The 15,831-nt window shown below is 32.3% G+C and overlaps 3 protein-coding genes across 3 annotated transcripts; all 3 read left to right on the top strand.

The window, feature by feature from the left end:
- Window positions 1-437: 437 nt before the first annotated feature.
- Window positions 438-741, top strand: LOC21392757. Its single transcript, XM_010088989.2, has one exon. It carries the CDS (start codon window positions 452-454, stop codon window positions 737-739), a length of 288 nt encoding a protein of 95 aa, XP_010087291.1. The 5' UTR covers window positions 438-451; the 3' UTR covers window positions 740-741.
- Window positions 742-5,225: 4,484 nt separating this feature from the next.
- Window positions 5,226-6,496, top strand: LOC21392756 (putative uncharacterized protein DDB_G0292292). The gene has a single exon (XM_010088988.2). The coding sequence runs from the start codon at window positions 5,260-5,262 to the stop codon at window positions 6,484-6,486; it is 1,227 nt and encodes a 408-aa protein (XP_010087290.2). The 5' UTR covers window positions 5,226-5,259; the 3' UTR covers window positions 6,487-6,496.
- A 4,829-nt stretch (window positions 6,497-11,325) lies between these two features.
- On the top strand, window positions 11,326-15,078 carry LOC21392755 (probable protein phosphatase 2C 63). Its single transcript, XM_010088987.2, has 4 exons — window positions 11,326-11,642; window positions 11,884-12,254; window positions 13,735-13,971; window positions 14,494-15,078. Exons 1-4 carry the CDS (start codon window positions 11,381-11,383, stop codon window positions 14,758-14,760), a joined length of 1,137 nt encoding a protein of 378 aa, XP_010087289.1. The 5' UTR covers window positions 11,326-11,380; the 3' UTR covers window positions 14,761-15,078.
- The last annotated feature ends 753 nt before the right edge of the window (window positions 15,079-15,831 follow it).

Raw genomic sequence — 15,831 nt, 5'->3', positions numbered from 1 at the left:
ATATGAGATATTAAAAGTTAAATTTAGGGTATGTTTGAATTCTTTTGAGAATTTTCATTCAAATATCGCGAGGATAAGAGGAAAAAAATGTAAAAAGTAATTTGATCGAGTAAAATTAAAGGGACTATCTTGAATCTCCCCTAAAAGTCGGGTTTTGATTAATCCACCTTCCACGGTTTCAAGTTTGACCGAGGAAAAAAAGAAGAGCATATATAAATATATATATATATATATATATATAGCTCCTTGATGACACGTAGAGCATGCAACTCATAGGAGGAAGACACGTATACCCCCACGTGGCAAAAGAACCATAGACCAAAATGGAAAGGTCATAACATGATATAAAACGTAGACGCAAAGGAATTGCTTAATTCAAAGCCTTTTCTGATCTCTTTGTATTATTATTTACATTGCACTAATATTATTGAATAATCGATCAATATCAAGCATGGATCAGAATAAGATTGGGAGGGAGAGAGAGCCAGAGAAGAGCAATATTGACAAACATGATTATAATGAGAAGGAGAAGTTAGAAGAAGGGCTTCCAATGAAGGACAGTCCGTACCTCCAATATGAAGACTTGGAAGATTACAAGAAGAAGGGTTACGGCGCTGAAGGCCATCTCCAACCCAAGCCCGGCCGCGGTGCCGGCGCCTCCACCGATGCGCCGACTCTCTCCGGCGGCTCCGTCACCTCCGAGGCTGAAGCCTTGGCTAAAGAAGCAATCAAACGCTGATTAAGGACTAGTACTATATATATAATTTTTTTTTTTTTTCTAGTTTTCAATATTGCACTATATCTATATTATGCTTGTGTTATGGAGATAACATGATCAAAATACCTAGCTGATTAGAATAACTTTTGTTGATTATGAATAATATTCGGATATAAATGATTAAGGACTAGTACTATATATATAATTTTTTCTTGGGGTACGATCATTGACTATTGGGATAACTCTCGGTATACATATGTGATATATATGCAAAATCTGCAAATTTTTTTTTTTTTTTTTTGAATAATGTGTTTGCCTGTTTATTTAATCTAATAATCTGCATCGTGATAATTAACAAAATAACAATCCGACTTTCACCTGAAAAAAATATACTTTTGTTATTTGTGATGGGGAACTAATTGGAACGGTGTTTGATTTTATTTTATCAAAAGATTACTTTAATGGTAGTTTTTTTTTTTTTTTTTTTTCTTGAATGTGGAGGTGGATCAAAATAAACCAAAGTTGAGAACTTTTTGCAGAATCTAGAACCAACTGTGTAATCAGTGAACATAAATTTGCAATCGTTTTAAGTACTGACCAAAAATTAAATTGCTAATGCTTCTGACCATTAATATAATACAGTACACGAGCTCAATGGCTCGAATTTTTTTTTTTTTTTTTTTTTTCAGGATGGCGATTATCGCGTGGGTTAAACTAACAAGATTAATTCTTTTCAAATGATCAATAAATACCATTCTCCAGTTCATAATAAAAAAAAGGAGGTATTTCATAAAAAAAATAAATAAATAAAAGGGGTATTATTTGAGGCTGGAGTAGTAAATGCTGTTGAGAACGTTGTTGCAGTATTATTGTTTCTGAATCAAATCTCTGTTGATGTCACCGTTTTGTACTGTACCGTGCGTCATTAAAATCACAGGATAAGAAAAATGTACAAACTTTGCGAATACAACTATATAATTAATTAATTTCAGCACACAATTTTGGTCATCAAGTGCCCGTCTAGTGGCAAATACTGTGTAATGTGTCAGATCGTCTTTTTTTTTATCGAAAAAATGAAAATAAATATATATATATATAGTCATAAACATGAGCATTTTCTTTTGATTCATTAACTTTTTTATGTATTTTTTTAAATAAATATCTTTTTATTAATATAATTATTTAACTAAAAAAGTTATGAATCTTGATAAATATTTTTTAAATTAATTTAATTATTTAATTAAAAAATTATAAATTAAAAATAAAGAGTAAAAATCTTAATTCATATACTCTTAAAAAAGAAGAGCATTTGTTAAGATTATTATTATTTTTTCAAAAATAGTAGAAAATAACCCAATATAAAAAGCTTAAGAAAGTATATAGGTCAATTTTTAGTTATAGAAATTAATAGGTCATAGCTTGTCAAGTTATGGTTCATAACCAGATAAGTTATAGACAAATTTGTCAAGTTATGGTTCATACTCAGACAAGTTATGGACAAAAATCGTGAATTATGGACAATAACTTGTCAAGTTATGGTTCATAACTAGATAAATTATGGATAAAAACAGTAATTTAATCTATTTATTAACTTATGTAAACTATTAACTTATTAATTTTAATTCATTATACCTATTTTTCTCTTTCTCCCTTATTTTTTTTATCTGTATATTGTCAGGCCTAGCGACGGCCAGGGTACAGATGATGAAGAAGTCAGGCCCAAAATTTGTTTAAGGGGCTTTAATTAGGTCCAATTGAGAGACTCGCGCGGAAGTCTAAACAAAACTAAAAGGAAAAAGGAACAAATACATGTACGAGTCTTAAATTTTTTCCTTTCACTCGATTAATATCTTAAATTTTTTCCTTACACTCCATTAATATCTTTTAGTTAAAAATTATATTAATTAAAAAATATTAATTAAGAATAAATGATAAAAATATTAAAACAATGCATTCAAATGGTGAGTTAATTAATTTTCTCAAAATTAGAATAAATAAAAAAGTAGTTTTAATTAAATTTTTTTTAATATTTTGGTGGATAAAATACTGTCACATTTTAAGGACATATTTTACATGAAAAAAATCTAATTGTAATAATATTGCACCGCTATAATAAGTTCCAATTGCATATGTACTATTCACTGTTCTATTAAGTAATTAACTCAAATAAACCCCTTTAAAAAAAATTTAACTCAATAACATATTATAATCTGACATGTTCATAATAATAATAATAATAATAATTATTATTATTATTATTATTATTATTATTATAATAAAGATATATTCCATGTTTACAAGAAGACAAAAGTGCTAAATATGATTATTAGAATATTGCACCACTCTATTTGAACAAATCTTACACGACAAATGTTCATAATCTCTCAATCACCAATTAGTTAATAGTTAATAGTCAACTTATCAACAATATGAAAGGGCACAGCTTTTGCAGATATATAGAAAGCCACATCGATACTCGTCATGTAGGTACAAAGTTCACCGTTAAAATAAATAAGTGAAAAGAAGGAATTTTTCAAACCGAAATAAATATTTGCTATTTGACTTGCCAAGTTACCGATTTCTTCTATTTTTAAATAATTGTATTAATATGTTGTTTAAATAATTGGACCTTCCTATTAGGCAAAGATCAATCTGGGTTTTCAAGCAATGCATAAGAGTTTCTATTAGGCAAAAAACAATCTGGGTTTAACCGTACATTTTTAAATTTCATACTTACACATGAAGATATACAAATGTAATGTACCTAAATGTGTACTAATTAATGGAGCTAAATTTGTGGGACTCGTTTAATTTTCATGTCAATTTCGTCTGAAATGTGTAATTCATATAATAAACAAGTCATCTGTTTCTAATATAAGAAAAAAGAAAATTGTGTTCAGATCATATGTTCTTCTATATTAGTTGGTATATATGGAGATGTGAAAAATTAAGGTCCTAGGTTGAATTTAGCTCTAATTAGTAATGAGTTTGTGTCAATTTTGAACAACTTTTATTCTTTTTCACTAATTAGGTTAATTGGATAATAAATGGTTAATCTATCAAGATTCATTTATTAAACGTGTTCACATGTTGTATTGTATTAGGTTTTTGAGACGTGCATAACTCTATTGTGTTTGTGGTGAGACCTAATTGTATTTCAACAAATTCGTGTCAGTTCAAGCACAGTTCAGAAGATATACAGTTGTATATTTTATCTTATTTTAAGTTACTACTCTCTAGCTATGAATACCTTCCTCAAACAAATAATAAAAACAAAAAAAACTTGAAATAACCATGAAATGGCCACCATTTCTCTTGAAAAGCTTATTAATCGCCAGACGTATAAAGATAATATTCACTCGTTTACGCATACATGTATGTTTTCGCAATCAATTAGAATTTTGAAAGTAACGAGTAACGAAAAAGGGGGGACCAATCAATAATTTGTTGGAAGGGATTTGCCCCTTTGCAGTGAAACAACGGTACAGCGGCTTCTGTAAATTAAAATCCAACATCAACATCTCTCTTTTTCTTTTTCTTTTTCTTTTTCTTTTTATTTTTATTTATTTATTTATTTTACCAAAAGCCAACGACATCAAAACTTTTGATCTCGAGAAAATGCTAAAGAGAAAAGATAAATAAGAGCTCACTTTCCATGAGAGAACAACCTTGGCTTACATAATAAAACTCACCAGACTCTCTTTAATTATTTCTGAGAGCCTCTCTATCCGGCGCCCCTCAAGAAAACAAGAAGAAAAAAAACAATTTTTTTTTTTTTTTTTTTTTTTTTTTTTTTTTACCCTTTATTCCTTTCATCAAATCTTTTTTTATTAATACCCATTCGATAATCCAAAAGTGGCTCACACAATATTTCGCATTCCATTAATCCATCAACATTCACGTAATTTACAGATCAGCCCCGACCCTTGCTGCAAAGAGATAAATAAAACATGAGTAATCTGGCAAATATAATATTTTTAAGAAAAAATTAGAAGTCTTGCCGTCCTAAAAAAATATTATTTATGTGACTCTAATCAATAAAAAAACATAATGTCACGTATCTAATTATTTAAAATGATATAAATAATATGTTTACACTGAATCATAATAAATTATGTATTTTTTAAAAATTTTTTTTTTTTTGTATTTACATGTAGCACGGTTCCTTGATATGTGTACCACTCAATTTGTCTTGGTGTAATATTATTTAATAAATATAATCCCTAAAAAAACCAGGCCATCAAAAAGCACAATAGTATTGAAAGCGAGAGCTCAGAGACATTAGTCGCTTAGCTAGTGGCTGGCCCTCAGAAACGAACAGTTGTTTTCTACACTCCCAAACGAGCCAAAAAGTCGCACTATTTGCTATTAACTTCTTCAAAGCTTTTCCTCACTTAGCTTTTGGCTTCTTCTTTATATACCACCTCTCTCTCTCTCTCTCTCTCTCTCTCTCTCTCTCTCTCTCTCTCTCTCTCTCTCTCATATTCAAATATCTAGGTCTCTATAACGTATCATCTTTTATTCTTCTACTGATCCTGTGTATGTACTATAATTATCGAAAACCACTTCTTGAGTACTTTTTTTTTTTTTTGGTTTTGGAGAGAGAGATCATGGAAAGAAGAGATAATAGTCATGAGGAAGACGCGGAAGACGTCTCGCTCTGCGATCTTCCGGTGCTCAGTTTGCTCAAAAAAGATCAAGAAGAGAAGAGAACGCAACGTCCGGACGACGACGGCGGCGGCGGCGGCAACAACGACAACGAAGAAGCTAAAAACAACGTCCTGTTTGAAGCCCATGAGGAATTCGCCTTCGGCTCCGTAACCGGTGGCTCTCTCTCAACAGCCGCGGAAATGTGCGCCGCCGATGAGGTCTTCTTCCGCGGCCAAATTCTACCCCTACGCCTCTCGGTCAGCTCCGACGCTTACACGACCCGGCTCGACCCGGCCCGGGATTCCCGATCGGAGTCCATGGACCGCGGCTCGGTTGTCGGGTTCAGGAGCATCAGCAGCAGGAGCAGCAGCTGTAGCAGCAGAAGCACACAGAACTCGTCGTCAGTTACAAGCGGGACGTTTATAACCATCACAAGAATTGCTTCGGAACCAAGGCTCCGAACCCGAAACCAGTTCGGTTCTCACCCGAGCCCGAAACCGCAGATCCGGGTCTCGAGCGCTCGAGGGCTGGAGAGAGTAAGTAGTGCTGGACGGAAGCAGAAATCATCGATGTGGGACTTCTTCCGGCTCGGTTTGGTTCGCACACCCGACATCGAATTGCAAGAGATTAAGGCAAATCTCCGCGGTAATAGCGGTAACAAATGCACTAATTACTCAGTTACACGGAGCAGCAGTGTTAATAACAATAATAATAACAACAATTATAGTACTAGTTGCGGAGAAAATTCGAATAATATTGCGGAAAAGCAGAAGAGAAGAAATTTCTTAAGTGGATGCAAGTGTTCGGCAGAGGCAGTTGCTTTCAATGCTATAGTTGCTAAGAGCAAAGGTAATTGTGTTGCCACTACAAATGGTGACGTTAATGACGGAATTAATGGTACTACAAAGCATGTTTCAGGGACGAAAGAGAAGGCAGAACTGAAGTCGAATGGCGATGTAACGACGTCGTCGAAGATGAAGAGTGTTAGGCAAAGTGATCGTGATCATGATCAAAACAAAAGGCAAGAGGGATCATCAAGAAAGCAAGCCGTGTCACATCACCGAACGTATGAATGGCTAAAGCAGCTTTCGCATGCAAATCCTCCTATGCATGTCTAAAGAGAAGAAGATGGACAAAAAAAAAAAAAAAAAAAAAAAAAGGGAAAAAAAAAAAAAAAAAAAAAAAAAAAAGTAGTGGTCGTGGTGGGGTTGGAGATGAGAGTAGTGAAAAAGATCTTAGCAATTTTCATAAAAGAAAAAAAAAAGACAAGGAAAAAAAAAAGTACTTTGTATTTTATTTTATTGTATGTATATGCATGCCATGGACTTTTGGATGATGAAGCCTTTGGAAACAATAAGCTCAAGAGCATGCTTAATGGTTCCTTTTTTTTTTTTTTGTTTTTTTGTTTTTTTGCTTTTTGGCTTTTTTTTTATTGTCCTTGAATTTGAATGAATATATTAGTATTGCATGAGTCGATGGGGCTCTATTTTCAAGATTTTCTCTTTCCCCCCTTCTAGTGATGAATGGTGGAATATAGACGTATATGTATTGACTAAGGCCGGTGTGTGTTATAACTCTTTTAGTTGTGGATTTCGTTTTCATTGGTGAATTTGAATTTTTTTTTTTCTGAGAATAAATAAATTAATGATCGAGAATTGGAGCCGTGATGGGTGGGGAAATTATAAGGCACAGAAGAGGTGGTGGCGGTGAAGGAGGGGGTGATGGTGCTTCTCATGATTAAAGTGTGAACTTTTTTGGTGCTTTATTGGTGGTTGACAATGTGTGGGGTGTCAAAAATGGCATCACAAATGCACGAGAGAAAGACATATCATATATAAATATATATATATATATATAATATTAATATAAACACATATATGTATATATGTGTGTGGGAAAAGCTGCCGAAAGGCAGGAAATGAGGAAACAAAGAGACTAGTCTACTGAACAATATGGGAAAAAAGATAAAAAAAAATAATTGATGAATTCCAACTATTGAGAAGAAAAAAGTGAGTACTTGGAAGAGTTTGAAATGTTTCATGATTTTGAAAGTGTTAATGCGCCTCTTGTCTTTTCCTTTTGCCAAGTTGACCCGAGTGTGAGTGATTTTTATTTTTCATTTTTATTCGCTTGCTCTAGATAAGTTAAAAACTTAAAAATGAAACGAATTTTTGCTTATAATAATGGTTTTGGCACTTGGCCGGATTGGCACTTGTTACGTCACGTAAAAGATTTTGTCCAAAGTCCAATATTTAACAAGCTAATGGTATTCCGGCAAAGAAAAGATATCTAACAAGCTTGTATGTAGAGATATAAATCTATCTAACAAGGTTCAAATTAGTATGTTAACTAAATACTTTTGCCATTTAGCAAATAAATAAAAAAACTAAATATTTTTGCCAAAGAAAACATGTATGTGTTAGATTTTCTTTCTTTTTTTTCTTTTTTGATAATCAGCTAGATTTTCTTTCTTTTCTCCCACTCCTTTTACTTTTGACTTTTTCCTCGGCAATGGGCTAGGCCGAAGCAAAGTTTGGAAATTGGTAGGGCCAGGCCTGCTGATAAACATTATCGTGGTTCCAGAATTTGGACACCAAAAGTTTCTAATAATAAAGCCAGTTCTTTCCTTCCCGTCCTAGCCCATGGCAACTTCCAGACACAGAAAGAAACACTGTGGATACGAGAGATGAACATTGAAATGTCGGCTTTCTTTTGGGGAAGAATATTTTAGACTTTTGAGAAAGCAAATAATGAGAATAACTGAAAAGAACCTTTAAACATCACAAAGACAGGTAAAAAGAAAGGCAACTTCTTCAGTAGCACCCGTTGCTGTTTTAATTATTAGGTTGAGATTTTAAATGTATGATTTGTTAAAATCACATATCACAATGTTAAAAGGATAATCTAATTGTTAGGTTAACGGTAATTATCCGCAGTTAAAAAACACGAATCATATTAGAGAAATTCCATTAGAAAGTGTAGTTATAGATATAGTCTTAACGCTAATTATACACATGATTACACCACAAAGTTTAGAGTTTGAATTCACTCATTCTCAAATTTTGTTTTATAAAAAGGACATGTAAAAAGAAAAGGTTCCAATCACATGACGGACAACGCGTTAAACGTTACTGTTCAAAAATTTGACGCCAAGACAAGAAATCCATGGCCTTCTCTTGGAAATTTGTTGCTTTTTAACAATCTTGCTTAGTAGCTACGAGGCTTCTAAGATTCCAAATTTTCTAAAAGTATGTTCGGTCAAATTCGTATTATTGTGTGAAATAATAAATATTCTGCTTTTGTGTGGTATTAGCTGATTAATGCACAGTTAATTGTACTGATCTTTGCCTCACAGTCCTTGAATTATTGCATTTTGTTTGGTCATTTCCTGATAGTTTCCAATAGATGGGGGGGAGAGAGATGTACGTAGGAATGATTACTTCCATCTTTCAAGCATAGGAGTTTTCACCAATCAATTATGATATAGACTATTGTTAGCATCCACTTGTGAGAGCTCTATTTGTCCAAGCGTTTTTCCTGTAAAATCAAGGAGTTAATTAGTGACACCCCCAGAAGAATCTTATTATGAATACGATGTCCTAATTATAAACTGCTTAGAGTAATAAAATTAAAGAAAAAATAAGTAAATAAGAATACGCAAGATTTATAGTGGTTCACGCTCAATATTAGAGCTACATCCACCTTTAACTTGATTTTGAGACAATAGAATTAATCACACCTTTAAGAGAAATCACTCTGTTTTCTCTTTTTTAATCCTAAAAACAACACCCCTCTATATAAAGTAAGAACTAAGACAATAGAATTTATAAGAACGATCGTTGTATTGTCTTTGCATCGGAGTAATAACTCCAACTAAACAGAACTATAACCCCCATTTAGACAAATTTTAATGCATTTATTGAGTAATTTTCTTTTTTTTTTTCTCAATAGCAAACAAGTGAATTAGTCACTGACTTTGAAATTCACATTTTTGGACTTAATAAAGTGTTTAAACTTTTATACAACATTATAAAAGAATTGAATTAGAAATGTAATTAATTGTGTTAATTCGACCAGTCGAGTTAAACATGACACACTTACTAATTGTGCTAATCACGCTTCATTCATACACAAATTCAAATAAATTAGTTCCTTTTTTGTGTCTATTATGTGTGATTATTTTTCTTAACGCTATTAATTGATTGTAACCATTGAAAACTCGTCCACGTATAGAAAGAAATTGGTTTGATATTTTACAAAAAATAGATTATCATTGTGTGATAATGCAAGCATCTGTTTTAGATTCGTACACAAAATATCTTAATAAGTTATATTACATGCACACATAGTTAAAAGCTCCTTTGAACACCAACTAATAGGATTTCTCTCTTTTTTTTTTTTTTTTTGTTTCTTTTCCCTTTCCTTTACTTGATTAAATGGTTTATATATTGTCCCCCCCATAAGGAAAAACTACTACATTTGTAAATTTGTTTGCGTAAGCATTGTAATATAAGTACAAATAAAAGCACATATTGCCGGCGAAACTGGGTGAGGAGGGGTTGACTTAGCTAGTCTTCTATGAAAAATTTTTCTTCCGTACAAAACGGGAGTATCATATTCCCATCCATCTATGCTTGACCACCGGGGAATAATCTTATCAAATTCCAAAATCAAGAGGAGAAGAAAATATTTCTTCAATTATTTATTGAATCTTTTGGTAGGTTGGTGATCGAAATAGTGATTGGTCAACAATAGAATAATCAACGCATTTTATATCAACATAAATTTAAGATCATAAGTTGTAATTCTTCATGAAAACTAATCAAGTTTTCTCTCTTGTGTTTTTTTTTTCTTTTTAATTTACATTGTCAATTCGTTATAGAAAGACAATTAAGGGAAAAAAAAATTAAAGAATAAAACAAAAAAGGACTAAAGATATTTGTGTAGAGGATGAAGAAAAAGAAAGAAGTTTTTTCATAGTTTGAGACTTTTTTTGGTAGAATTTTTTTATCGGTAGAGTCAACCGTATCAAAATTACATTAGATAAAAAAATATAAAATAAATAATTATTATACAAATTTAATACTTGAAAATAAAAAATTATCCATGGTTCATTTTAAAAACTCGCTTATAGTTTTTTTTTAAGGGGTTTTTTTTTTTTTTTTTTTTTTTTGGAAAAGACTATAAAGCAAAAGCTAATGACTTTGTATTAAAAGATACGCAGAGAGTTGCTTTCAGTATGAGCCTCGGATTCACAGACCAATTCAGGTCCAAAGGAATAGGATTCCCTATTTTATCTGACACAGCACCAGATAAGTTTTTCTCATCCCACGTCAACTCCACAATAGAACCGTTTACTTTGAACCATTTGTTCTTATTTCTTTACTCATGACCAAAATTTAATAATTAAACACAAAAATCTCATTCAGTTTTTCAATTTAAATTAATATTTAATTTAATTTTTTAATTTAAATTGATATGTAATTTTATATGAAAATTTTTAATTATATAAAAATAAATAAATATAACTTTTATAAGAATTTTAACCGTAACAAAATTAAAATTAAAAATTTAAATCTGTAAAATAAATAAGATTAAAATAAAAACGTTTCTTTTTGGTTTTTCTATCTTTTGATGCTGAACACTAAACAGAACTATTCTGATTGTTAATTCCATTTCAGTAACACTCGGCCCCCACTTTCCCACCTCTGACTTTGCTCTTCTAAATTCACATTAACAAACCACTCAAAAACAAAACAATAAAGAAAAAACAATTAACCAACCATAACATATATTTTTGTAATTAGTCTTTTCCTTAGTGCTTGGTCATCGTCTCCCCAACCCAAAGATTTTCCGAGAAAATCCTGCAATAAACGCGGCATTCCCACGTTTCCATCCAAATTTATTTTCCAAAAACAAAATTTAATTACCAAAATCATTTCTATACATACAAAAAAAAAAAAACCAAAAAAAAAAAAAAAAAAAAAAAAAAAAAAAAGAGACATAAGAAAGATGTTGGAGTTGTGTCGTCGGCCATTGGAGAAGTGCTTCGGAGGGGGCGACGGCCGTGGAGATGGACTGATGTGGCACATGGATCTCAAGCCCTACGCCTCCGGCGACTTCTCCATCGCCGTCGTCCAAGCCAACTCGTCTCTCGAGGACCAAGGACAGGTGTTCACCTCTCCTTCCGCCACGTATGTCGGTGTCTACGACGGCCATGGAGGTCCTGAAACCTCCCGATTCATCACCCGCCACCTCTTCCCTTTCCTCCAAAGTCAGTAATATTTTTTTTTTCTGGTTAATATTGGAGGAAGTTAGTTTTGCTTTAATTTCAAACATGAATTTGTAATTAGTTTTTTTCGGTGATAAAGTTGTAATTTAATTTGTTTGGTATATATAGGAGATTAGGCAACTCACTTAAATTTGAATTGAACTATGAATAGAAATATCATGTCATTATTCACAAACAATTGTTTATAGTAATTCGTTGTAAAATTCTTCGTTTTGATGACCAGAATTCTCGACGGAGCAAGGGGGGCTATCGGAGGAGGTGATAAAGAAGGCGTTCGACGCGACGGAGGAGGAGTTCCTGCACTTAGTGAAGCGATCGTGGCCGACGAGGCCTCAGATCGCGTCGGTGGGGTCGTGTTGCCTCGTCGGCGCCATATCCGGCGACGTTTTGTACGTCGCGAATCTCGGCGACTCGAGGGCGGTTCTCGGCCGGAGAGGCTCCGACAGCAACGGCACGGTCATCGCCGAGCGGCTCTCGACTGATCACAACGTGGCGGTTGAAGAAGTGAGGGAGGAGGTTAAGGAGCTTCACCCGGATGATTCCCACATTGTGGTGTACACGCGTGGGGTTTGGCGGATCAAGGGCATTATTCAGGTATTTTAGTTAAGAGGATCTTTTTTATTGATTGCCAAATGTTGGGGGTGATTTGCTTGGATTTTGGTGTTTTAAAGACTAATTGGTTGATTTGTTTTTCTTTATGCTTTAACTGTATTTCCAAGCGTTTGTAGATTGTTGTAGTGTGTGTTGTAGACAGGTTGGTAGAGAGTTTGGATATCTGTTTCCACTTTGTCTCTATACATGTATGTATATAGAATGTGTGATGTGAGATTTCCGGTAAAAAGGGAAAAAACAATGCAGTTACAATGGTGACTATTTTGTTAGTAAGAGGAAAAAAAAGGTAATTCTTTTGGTTACCTGTGATAATGAAGTAGTTAAAAGATAATCTTGATAAATACTTTTTAAAAGTGTATGCATCAGAATTTTTACTTTTTATTCTTAATTTATAACCTTTTTAGTCAAATAATTATACTAACAAAATGATATTTATCAAGAGTAAAAAGTAAATGTCCGGATTCATGTGCACTCTCAAAGATAAATTTTTTCTAGGTTTTAAATCATAAGGCTTCAAAGCTTAAAGCAGAGCAAGGCTTTTATTATTTGGCTAGCTTATGACCTATTTGAGATAGTTTGTGCTTGTGCGTTTAAGTAGTAGAAGAATATAAACATAAGTTTGAGCTTTTTTATTAGTGTTTGGATAATGCCTGAAAAATTGTTTTTATATTTAAGAAGAGCTTTTGAACATGTTTGGGTAAAAAAATCAAAAGCACTTATGTTATAAATATAAAGTAATGTAATAAAAAGGATATGAATAAAATATTTAATTTATTGTTCACAAATAAAATGTAAAAATGTAAATAAAAGAGCTTTTTATAAGCATCAAAAAGATGATTTATTCTAAAAGCGCTTAAAAAAGTCAAAAACACTTTAAAATTGTCCATCTAAATAAGTATAAATGTGGCTTTTAAACTAAATAAGTCAAAAATAACTTTTTTTAAGTGAATCCAAACACTTTTGGGAAACTATTTCATTTTAATTTGTTTAGAAATTGTCATAAGAGGGGTGCCCTTTTTGGTGATAGTACTGTGTACTACTTTTGAAGTATAGTTATTTACTTGTACTATATTTATGTGTAAATTAGACTTAAACGAATGCCAATTCTCTAAATACTATGAAGTTTCTCATTCGCAATTAACAACATTATCATAAGATTTATTTTTCCATCATTGTAGAAATCCCATAAAGCCCTACAAGATTTAAGGGATTTCTACTCAGTTCTTCTGATAATCGCGGAGCCTTAATTGTTGCATGATAGTTGCTATTTCTATATACACGCCTTTTTTTAATTAAAAAAAAAAAAAAAAAAAAAAAAAAAAAAAAAAAAACACGCATTTTACAAACTGTACAAGTGAGTGTATTGTTTGTTCTTCATAGCTACTAGGTAATTTTTTGTTTGTGTTCCTAATTAATCTTTGATATGGAGAAAAGGGTCTAATCTATACTTTTGCTTTCTCAGGTCTCGAGATCGATCGGAGATGTTTACTTGAAAAAACCCGAGTTCAACAGAGATCCTCTGTACCAGCAATTTGGCATTCCTATTCCATTAAAAAGGGCTGTAATGACAGCAGTACCTTCAATATTGGTTCGGAAATTGGGGCCTCAAGACATGTTTTTGATCTTTGCTTCAGATGGTCTCTGGGAGCATTTGAGTGACAAGGCTGCTGTTGAGATTGTCTTCAAAAATCCAAGAATCGTAAGGCTCTCCCAATACACCGCACTTTACACATTTAAAACGTGTACGAGAAATTTTACTTGATCAATATTAGTGATCATCATCACTGATTATAACCAATCGCATGTTCAAAATGTCTTAACCTGGAGATTTAAGAGCCAATGCGTAGTTTTACATGGCAACTTCTAACTGATAGAAAACTAATGATGATATTGATAGTGATAACATCTTTTTCGATTCAGATACACATATTTAAAATGTTTTAACTAAGTCAGGCGTAGTTTTACATGGCAACTTCTGACTGATTAAAAAATAAGGGATCGCGATAGCATCTTTTCGACCTTTTTTTTACACAAACTTAATGTTAACTATCAAGTTTCAAGATTTATGATATGGCGGAGAAACTAAGAGAGTGTTTGGTATGAGAATTTATGTCATGGTTCGTGAGTATTTTTTCTCATAAAAAACACACGTAAACTGAAAATAGTTCTAAATCCGTGTCCCAAACGTCTATTAAGTTATTTGTAAAACCTGACATCGCAGGGAATAGCAAAGCGATTGGTGAGAGCTGCCATTCAGGAGGCTGCAAAGAAAAGAGAAATGAGATATGACGACATAAAGAAGATTGAAAAAGGGATCAGACGCCATTTCCATGATGATATCACTGTGATTGTGATATACCTAGACCATTCACAAGCTTCTCTAAATGGAAGATTTAAAGATCATAGCGCTTTTGACTGCACTACTGTTCCTGTGGATATATTCTCCCTTAATTCTGATGAAGATGTCTCACTTCATGGAATTAACTGAAAATACATTTGGTCAAGGTTCTTGCTGCTTTCTTGTGTATATAATTATATATAATTTACATGCTTATAGTTCTATAAAAAAGTTATAGAGAGGTGCTTCTGGCTGGGCAAACAACAAGAGTTTCAAAATAATCGTTGTTATAGGAAGGGATTGTAAGTAATTTTATTTGTAAATGGAGAGATTACAAGGTAGGAGCTGCTGTTAATTCCTAGCTTTGGGTTTTGATTGTCTTTGAATAATTTTCCTTCTTTCTTTTCTTTTTTGTTTTGTTTTTTTTTTTCCTTTTCTGGTAAATAGTTGGCTCTTTTATTGTTCTTCATTTGTTGCAAACATGCATCTCTTTCACATGATTATGTCATGTTCTATTATCTTCGGTCTTGCATTCCTTTATTTAATTTAAGCTTTTCGTCATGGATATTCTCATTGCATGTTTTTGAATATTAAATCCAGTTAAAACCATATAAAAAAAAAAATGTGAATCCAACGGAACTTGATAATAATTTAAAACAAAATTTTATCGATGGAATGTATTTTCTTCACTCCCTTCCGTAGAATTCTATTTTGATTTTGTTGAAGTACTTTCTGGTGTTTAAACAAAGTCGTATTATCCCTATATTGTTATGACCAACTTTTGTTTCATATTTGATGACGGAGTCACGAAGACCTAAGCTCATTTCATTAAGCAAAGGCTATGTTCTACAGCTTTTGAGTTTTGACTGGCTTTGGTCAACATATTAGCTTGCTTGAATGGAATAATTTTTTCAAAGTGAAAATTGTTGAATTTTATAAGGTCTATGAGCTTTATTTTTACTTTTTATTTTTATTTTTAATTAATACTTTTTTTATTAATATAGTTATTTAATCATAAATAAATATTAATTTAAAAATAAAAATAAAAATTCAGATTCATTCACCCTAAAAAATATTTTATCTCTTTTTCTAGTACTAACAGAAAAGAGCACAACCGATGAACCGAACAACAAGGGATTATACATAGTGTAGCTATCAACCGTCACTTAAGGCTTATTTGAACGTAAAAACAGATTCATTTTACCGATTTAAATTTTATTA

Source organism: Morus notabilis, unplaced genomic scaffold (assembly GCF_000414095.1).
Source record: "Morus notabilis unplaced genomic scaffold, ASM41409v2 Scaffold1633, whole genome shotgun sequence".
Lineage (NCBI taxonomy): Eukaryota > Viridiplantae > Streptophyta > Magnoliopsida > Rosales > Moraceae > Morus > Morus notabilis.
This window is presented reverse-complemented; position numbering and strand designations above follow the sequence as displayed.

Excerpts from the sequence above, each read along its gene's own strand:
- LOC21392757 (XM_010088989.2), top strand. The coding sequence starts at position 452 with ATGGATCAGAATAAGATTGGGAGGGAGAGAGAGCCAGAGAAGAGCAAT.
- LOC21392755 (XM_010088987.2), top strand. The coding sequence starts at position 11,381 with ATGTTGGAGTTGTGTCGTCGGCCATTGGAGAAGTGCTTCGGAGGGGGC. Across the intron at positions 11,643-11,883 it reads CCTCTTCCCTTTCCTCCAAA|AATTCTCGACGGAGCAAGGG; the intron begins GTCAGTAATATT and ends TTTGATGACCAG. Across the intron at positions 13,972-14,493 it reads TCTTCAAAAATCCAAGAATC|GGAATAGCAAAGCGATTGGT; the intron begins GTAAGGCTCTCC and ends CTGACATCGCAG.
- LOC21392756 (XM_010088988.2), top strand. The coding sequence starts at position 5,260 with ATGTACTATAATTATCGAAAACCACTTCTTGAGTACTTTTTTTTTTTT.